General features: G+C 42.3%; 2 protein-coding genes and 1 pseudogene across 2 annotated transcripts in view; 2 read left to right on the top strand and 1 right to left on the bottom strand.

Moving 5' to 3' along the window:
- On the top strand, positions 1 to 1,443 carry LOC109474367 (annotated as a pseudogene).
- Positions 1,444 to 3,952: 2,509 nt separating this feature from the next.
- On the top strand, positions 3,953 to 5,869 carry LOC109474377. The gene is made up of 2 exons (XM_019774673.1): positions 3,953 to 4,172; positions 5,442 to 5,869. Exons 1-2 carry the CDS (start codon positions 3,953 to 3,955, stop codon positions 5,807 to 5,809), a joined length of 588 nt encoding a protein of 195 aa, XP_019630232.1. The 3' UTR covers positions 5,810 to 5,869.
- Positions 5,870 to 8,265: 2,396 nt separating this feature from the next.
- LOC109474380 overlaps positions 8,266 to 8,963 on the bottom strand; it is a 10,881-nt gene continuing 10,183 nt past the window's right edge. Inside the window, exon 12 of the mRNA XM_019774684.1 lies at positions 8,266 to 8,271. Within this exon, the coding sequence (XP_019630243.1) occupies positions 8,266 to 8,271 (6 nt within the window). The remainder of the gene's footprint in view (positions 8,272 to 8,963) is intronic.

Genomic DNA, 8,963 nt, shown 5'->3' on the forward strand with positions numbered 1-8,963 from the left:
ATGTTGCTAGCGCTGGACCTGTCCTACAACAAGATAGAGATCATCGATAAAGGTAGTTTTCAAAACAGGTCTTTGGGCACACTTTGTCTGAGGGGTAACAGATTGAAGAGGGTGGAAAGTCAGTGGTTCTTCGGCATAAGACGCATGAACAGGTTAATTCTAGATAAAAATTTGATCACCGTTATAGAGCCAGACACCTTTCGCAGTCTTGAGAGCTTATCCAATTTGGACTTGAAAGACAACCCGTTGACGGTTCTGTGGGAGTCTTGGGTACGAGGATTTAAGATTAAACCGTCGCTGTTTTGGGAAGGAACCAGACTACGTTGTACCTGTGCAAATCGTTGGTTCGCAACCCGTGGCAGAACTTACCTTACTCTAATCCCTTATAGTTTACCCTGCTACTACCCACTGGAGATGGAAGGCAAATACATCTTCTCCGTTCCCACAAATGACTTGCCATGCCCCTCGCCAGTGGTGAAGATTACGCAGGACATTGGTGATCACGATTTGCATATTCGGTGCCAGGCGACTTGGGGGGAAGAGAGCACTATCTTCTGGGTCCTACCAGATAATACTACTAATCTGTTGCCGGGTTTAGGTGAGGATGAACGAAACGCTAACCTAACATCTCAGCACTTCAACATTTCATTCCAACACGACACAAGTGCTTGTGGATGGACATGGGAGACGCCGTCCAGTGTAACTACAAATTGCTCACACAATCAGGCAGCTCCAAACTATGGTGTCAGGACGGTGTCTGTGTTAGCTGTAGATGTAGAACTAAGCAGACAGTGGAAAGGGAGATTCATCCGATGCGGTGTTAAGTCGTCCACTAGCACTATCGAGGCTGGAATGCTTGTCCCAGACAATTTCAATGCGCTGCATGTGTTACTCGAGCTGGCCACCTCTGAGAGAATTAGCACGAGTACGCCCACTCATTCAACAGTCGTCAACACTAAAGCCCAAACACATCCCTTCATAGTATTTCTTCCTACGAGAGTTCAGACATATCTGAATCCAAACTGGTACGTTTTTGTTCCCCTGTGTACAGTACCCATTCTTGTCCTTTTCGCAGTCTGTATTAGTCTACGGAGTAAATATAATGACTATATAGACGAACACGTGATGGCCGAACTGAGAAGTAACAACCAACCTGGCAATGCCCCCGAAAACAGGCTGACGGAGCTACCGCCGATAGCACTTCTATTGACCCATATACTCAACAATAAAGGATGACGACCTTGACGAAACTGTTAGCCCGTACGGGATGGCCAAGGCAGGTGCCCCAGTACGGCCGAGGGAAGAAAAGGTACGCGTAGTGTTGGAGAGAACAATATCACCGGTTCGAAATCCAGGTCAGAACAGTGCAAATGTTACAATCAGACAGATGGAGAAGATACTACCCCCGACAACGGGGATACTGAAGAGAGGGACGCTTCATAGAACTCTTGGTGGGGTAGGCCTACTAGAACGGGTCAAAGGTAGTTGGAAGTCGATACCGACCTCCGTATCCCAAAAGAGAAGGTCATATGATGTTGGATAGAACATTATAACTGGCCTGAGACCCTGCACTGCAATTAATGGAGACAATTAGAGGAGACACTTATTTCATTCCAACATTTAATGACCAAACATGGCGACGGCACACTCAAGTTATATCAACTTATTTTATGCCGCCACCAACACAGAGTGCAAAAACAGGACAGGACAATACTCATTTTCACTTTAGTTAAGTGAGGAAAGTAGTGTTAAGTGCCTTTCCCAAGCGCACAACATCGGTGGCATGTCAGGAAACGGTGTGAACAAATATGGGGATGACATGGAAATGAATAAAGTCATAACCTGACGACCTAGAAACGCGATGTGCCGTGAAATAAAAGTTTGTAACATCAGTAGCATCATTAAGCCATCCTAATCGGAAACTATCAGTACTTTTTAGGACGTGTATATTGCAAGGACGTGTATATTTCAATAAAAGATATATGTAGTGTTACGAAATAAATGCCGTTTGAATATGATTTTTTGAGATAAATGTAGATTATAGTTGGTATGGAAACTTTAAAGTAGCTGATTGCCTGAATAGATTAAAATAAGGTTGAAAAAAAATCTTATTTGGAATTATTATAAAAGACCCACTGTGTGTGGGTGTATCTAAAAGGTCTGTGATATGTTGTCCTGGATTCATAATTCATATATTACGAAAAGACAGGCCTGCGTTTTTTTTACATCTATGCATTCTTTTGTGTCTCAGCTTTGCAGATCGGCGGATCAGCACTCTTATATGTGCTCGCTTGTTTTTTTCGCTACGACGAAGTGAAGTACTCGCGATCTTCGGAAGCAGCCTGAGGTAAAATTATTCAGAGAATCAATAGTTTTAGATGCTTCTACTGAACGTCTCTGTGTGTACGTGTTAAATCTAATGCATCACTCTATACTGCTATGTTTTAAGCATGTTCACTTAAAACGAGTAGAAATTTCATTCGTAAGTCATGTAAGTTGCCTAATTTATTTCCATAACCTATCTCATCTATTCTTTATATATTCGACTAGATCTTCTGGGGGATCATAACCATTGTACTTTGTAGAGAAGTGCGTATACAGGTTGGATTACTAAACAATACGGATACTACTACGAGTATACAGTACGGATAAGAAATGGTTAGATGAATTCATTACCAGAAATATTTGCCAAGATACTAGTCTTAGTACAACATATGTCAAATGTGAGCCGAAATAATGTATTAGTATTAAACGTTAAGAAATCTAGAAATAGGAACGTACTAATATATACTTGGCAGGTGCTTTTTTTCGCTAACATTGCTCAGTAAACCTTTCAAAGGCCATAAATCTATAGTATAAGGAACAGCTTGCATTTGAACGAAATGGTAAAAGCTTACTTTTAAAGCAGCTGTGATACTTTTTGGCGTTCTTAGCGCACTTTGGACCACATTTTTCCAGAACATTTTTAACACTATTAAATTCAGAACAGAACCTGGCAGACAATTTAGTCACAACGTAAAACCACATCGAAGACAGGGACACGAGATACTCTTTTCAAGGACGACGCGTTTTCGTTTCAAGGCAAGGCGACCAGGATATAGGAATATGTGTCTCTTGATAGCCTCCTTTGCAGACGTTCCGGGATTGGTCATTCTTGGGGGGGGGGGGATTTTTCTAATCAAACGTAGATCGCACGCAATAGAAGCTTCCCCTGGGATAGCTATTAGTATGTAGGGTTGGCGGCCTGAGCTTCTATTGCGTACGATCTATACGGTTGATCAGAAAACCCCCACCCCCCCCAAAAAGACCGATCTGGGAACGTCTGCAAAGGAGGCTATTCTCTTGACAGCAATCCATTTTTGTTTAATGTGCTTTTGCAACATTGTATTATTTGTGTAGTATTTTAAGATAGTTGTTTTGCGAATAGATGCTTTTACCTTTGACTCCATATGTGTAAGTATACCATGCATAATGTTTTATTTTTATCCCATTTTTTTGCAGGACGACTGTTTAGCCCTCTACTGGTAGCTGACAGTTGATACATATTCAAACGTCGCGTACCTTTTAGTTGTTGTCCTTTTCAACACATTCTTACAAAGCATCCATTTTTCACACAAGGGGAAATAATCCGTATCAGATTCGGTACAAGACGAGCTCCATTATAAGTAGAAATCGGCACAACTACCATATTTTCTCAAAGACTGTAAAACGCCAGTTGAATAGAGAATATTGCACATCATCGTCCAAAATGGCTACATCTGCAAAGATCACCAGAGCTGCAATCTTGATTTTGTCAGTATATCTAACATTTCCAAGCGGGGTTGTCTCTCCCCGCGGAGTTTTAACTCGCACCCGATGCCAAACCTTTCGACGAGATGCCTGCAAAGATACGACCTGTCCTGACATCGTCAAGCCAGCAGACAATATGTACCGTAGGTGTATCGTCTGTAGCATGTCAGATTTCGAGAGTTTTAGGTTACTTGTGTGTAACATTCAGCCCAGTACCTTGTCTCTCAAACTGACTGAAACAACATCTACCAATCTGTCTGGTTCTTTGGGCCCCGGTGATATCCTACAAAACATTCGCTTTCTAGACATTCGTGGGGTGAATCTGACGACACTGGCACCATCAGGTCTGGTGAGGTTCAAAACCTTGGAGTGGTTGCGAATTCGCCAGACGTCACTGAGCTATTTAGCTCGAGGTGGATTCAATGGTCTGAGCAATGTGTTACAGCTAAACGCATCATCCAATAAGATCTCCTCAATCCATAGTGGGGCTTTTCAGGGCCTGGTTCGCACCAATGCGCTCGACCTTTCACACAATCAACTGGTGAAGGTTGAGCAGCATTATTTCGAAAAATTAGAAATGTTGCTAGCGCTGGACCTGTCCTACAACAAGATAGAGATCATCGATAAAGGCAGTTTTCAAAACAGGTCTTTGGGCACACTTTGTCTGAGGGGTAACAGATTGAAGAGGGTGGAAAGTCAGTGGTTCTTCGGCATAAGACGCATGAACAGGTTAATTCTAGATAAAAATTTGATCACCGTTATAGAGCAAGACGCCTTTCGCAGTCTTGAGGGATTATTCGATTTGGACTTGAAAGACAACCCGTTGACGGTTCTGTGGGAGTCTTGGGTACGAGGAATTAGAATGAAACTGTTGCTGTTTTGGAAAGGAACCAGACTACGTTGTACCTGTGCAAATCGTTGGTTCGCAACCCGTGGCAGGAGTTCCTTTACTCTAATCCCTTCTAGTTTACCCTGCCACTACCCACTGGAGATGGAAGGCAAATACATCTTCTCTGTTCCCACAAATGACTTGCCATGCCCCTCGCCAGTGGTGAAGATTACGCAGGACATTGGTGATCACGATTTGCATATTCGGTGCCAGGCGACTTGGGAGGAAGAGAGCAGTATCTTCTGGGTCCTACCAGATAATACTACTATTCTCTTGCCGGGTTTAGGTGAGGATGAAAGAAACGCCAACCTAACATCTCAGCACTTCAACATTTCATTCCAACACGACATAAGTGCTTGTGGATGGACATGGGAGACGCCGTCCCGTGTAACTACAAATTGCTCACACAATCAGGCAGCTCCAAACTATGGTGTCAGGACGGCGTCTGTGTTAGCTGTAGATGGAGAACTAGCCGGACAGTGGCAAGGGGGATCTATCCAATGCGGTGTTAAGTCATCCACTAGCACTATCGAAGCTGGAATTCACATCCCAGACAATTTCATTGCACCGCATGTGGTACACGAGCTGGCAACCTCTGAGAGAATTAGGACGAGTACGCCCACTCATTCAACAGTCGTCAACACTAAAGCCCACACACATCCCGTCGTAGTATTTCTTCCTACGAGAGTTCAGACATATCTGAATCTAAACTGGTACGTTTTTGTTCCCTTGTGTACAGTACCCATTCTTGTCCTTTTCGCAGTCTGTATTTGTCTACGGAGTAAATATAATGACTATATAGACGAACACGTGATGGCCGAACTGAGAAGCAACAACCAACCGGGCAATGCCCCCGAAAACCAGGCTGACGGAGCTACCGCCGATAGCACTGCAGTTGACCCATATTACTCAACGATAAAGGATGAAGATCTTGACGAAACTGTTAGCCCGTATGGGATGGCCAAGGCAGGTGCCCAGTACGGCCGTGGGAAGAAAAGGTCGCGTAGTGTTAGAGAGAACGCTATCGCCGGTCCGAAATCCAGGTCAGAACAGTGCAAATGTTACAATCAGAGAGATAGGGAAGATACTACCCCCGACAACGGGGATACTGAAGAGAGGGACGCTTCATAGAACTCTTGGTGGGGTAGTGGCTACTAGAACGGGTCAAAGGTAGTTGGAAGTCGGTACCGCCCCCCGTATCCCAAAAGAGAAGGTTCTATGATGTTGGCTAGAACGTTATAATGGGCCCGAGATCCTGCACTGCATTTAATGGAGACAATTAGAGGAGGCACTTATTTCATTCCAACATTTAATGACCAAACATGGCGACGGCACACTCAAGTTATATCAACTCATTTTATGCCGCCACCAACACAGAGTACAAATACAGGACAAGACAATACCCATTTACACTTGAGTTAAGTGAGGAAAGTCGTGTTAAGTTCCTTTCCCAATGACACAAGATCGGTGGCATGTCAGGACTCGAACCCGGGACCTCTTGGTTCCGAGTCGAGCACTCTGCCTCTACGTCACATGACCAAGGAGACACTTTCCCCAATTGCGAATACTAAAACAAAAATTATTACGGCATAACGATTCCAAAGCTTTTCTTAGGAAATTGTTATCACATTGGACCTTTTTTACCATTGCTAATAATGATATATTTTAAATGATCAATAGAGAATAGCGACAGAAGAAGGATACGACTGTAGCAATGCTTGTTTTCGTACGTATCGTATTGCGTATATTTGTACATGTTTGTTTTTGATTAGAGATTAGTATATTTCCTTCCTAGAGAAGGGGAATAGGTGCGTGGTTAGAAAGCTACAAGTAAGAACACTATAACCTGGCATAGATCTTGTTAATTATGTCACACAAATTGTAGAATTGTTTCCATACCTAACACGCTGTGAATACAAATACGTTCGTTGACATTATTATCAGTCCATGTTGTTGAATGTTTTGATAATTAGGATGAAGGTTGTAGGAGCTACCTGTACATGTCAAAAATAATGAAAATTCGTCGTTCCTTATATTATGCTGACCACAAGTATGCTGAAACACAGTCGTCACACTCCTTCCATTATGGCACCATTTCAAACTAGGAAATAGAGATAAACAATATACACTCACCCGATTAAGATTTCAATTGATAAAATGGCCCTCATACAAATAGTACTTTGTTGTTATTGTTTTGTGATTATAATAAACTGTATAAGCGACATTTCTTGTGTTCCTAACAAGACTACCGTTTCACCTGTCACAATACTGTTACCAAACTTCAAACTACAATTCCTTTTGTAAATGATAATCATAAGAAAAAGTAAAATGCAAACTATTGCACCCAAAACTGCCATAACAACATAAAACGGAGATTTCACTCTCTTCTCTTCATTATTCATAAACTGAATTGTTATACGTAATGAAATTCACCAGATATGTGTGTGTCTTGTGCCCATAGTGCTTCACGTCTCCCAGCATGCAATGGGATCCGTGAAAAGGTCCTTTGTTGTAACTCGTCGGCAGAAGGTATTGCGCCTGCGCGAAACCCGTAATTTATTGTGCATGGCACTTCGGCAGAATGTCTCATATAAGGTTGTACTCGCGTATAGAAGGTTAACATCCCGTCTTTAGTTTCCAAATGTTGGATCTAAAAAAATATCGTCTGCAACAGGCGAAATTCTGATGCAACGTTGACCAAACAAAAAACAGGAAAAATCGGTGTTTCGCGGAGGCGCAGTACAGGTACGTTCCCCCGACATGCTAGTCCTTGTAGCCTAGACGGTCAGTGCCGTATTTGCCCAGTCACAAGTATGCAAATGAGTTACATGGTTTATTGTGACTATGTACATCATTTGCATACTTGTGACTGGGCAAATACGGCACTAACCGCCTAGACTCCGGCCGGGAGCTAGCTGTTTATTGCCCGGGTTCGCGTTCTTCGGGATGGTTTTCATGAACCCATTGATGTAGGAACGCCATAGTAGCCACAGCACCTTGCTGCAAAAACAACATCTACATTTGAAACAGATATCACAGAAACAGAGAATATTCTAGTGCACTTATTATTGTGAGGTTCTAACTTTCTATCAATCAGCTCATAACATTCAAATATTACTCCATGTGCAATGCCAGCATTATCAGTCTTTACAAATATTTGGTCACTTGTTCATTATTTAATTACTATGTCTAACAATCATCGATTCAACAAACGCTGGTAGATCTTTGGTAGCAAAGAGGAGGCCGATTCTCTGTTTTGTCCTCCCTTCCACTTGAATGTTTGTAGTGAATTCTTATGTATGTACTTGTAGTGAATTCTAATAAACAAATAAACAAATATAGTATAGTTTAGGAGTGATTACCGCCATTAGAAACTCCTTGTCTTCAGTCGCCAAACCAAAGTCAAAAGTTGTGATGTAATCCACGTTGATACCAATGCTCCTGCCGACATCGTATTCCTAAATGGAATAGGGGATGTTAGAAATAGTCTATGTAATGGCAATCATTATTATAACATATTTGATATTATGGTATATTTGCGAGGGAATCTTTACTCATCATGTTAATCTTCACAAGAATATTGAAATCTAGTGCTAGTGTAACGGAAATGAAAAAAAACCTATCCATGGAAGACAGACGAAAAGTGCCCAAACTACTGTTTGCACGATGTACAAAATGACTGATATACTGGTGGACTTTTTAACCACTTATAATTAGTATAGCTATTGCCAGCCCAGAAAAGAACAAGAAACAGTGATGTCTTCAAATATCAGAGTTATAATTATCAACCAAGAATTGAGGTGTTGAGGAATTTTCCAAGAATTATCGTAGTATAGAAGCTGGTGTGCTATGCTGAAGGGTGGTTATACCGGCTATACAGATACAGAAGCTGGTGTGTTGCGACGAAGGGTGGTCATACCGGCTATATACAGATACAGAAGCTGGTGTGTTACACTGAAGGGCGGTTATACTGGATATACACTGTCAGATACAGAAGCTGGTGTCTTACGCCGAAGGGCGGTTATACGTATATACCTGCTATACAGATACAGAAGCTGGTGTGTTACGCCGAAGGGCGGTTATACCGGCTATACAGATACAGAAGCTGGTGTGTTACACTGAAGGGTGGTTATACCGGCTATACAGATACAGAAGCTGATGTGTTATGCCGAAGGGTGGTTATACCGGCTATACAGATACAGAAGCTGATGTGTTATGCCGAAGGGCGGTTATACCGGCTATATACAGATACAGAAGCTGGTGTGTTACGCTGAAGGGCGGTTAT

The sequence above is a fragment of the Branchiostoma belcheri genome, unplaced genomic scaffold (genome assembly GCF_001625305.1).
Source record: "Branchiostoma belcheri isolate BF01 breed outbred unplaced genomic scaffold, Haploidv18h27 scaffold102, whole genome shotgun sequence".
In the NCBI taxonomy this organism is placed as follows: Eukaryota; Metazoa; Chordata; class Leptocardii; order Amphioxiformes; family Branchiostomatidae; genus Branchiostoma; species Branchiostoma belcheri.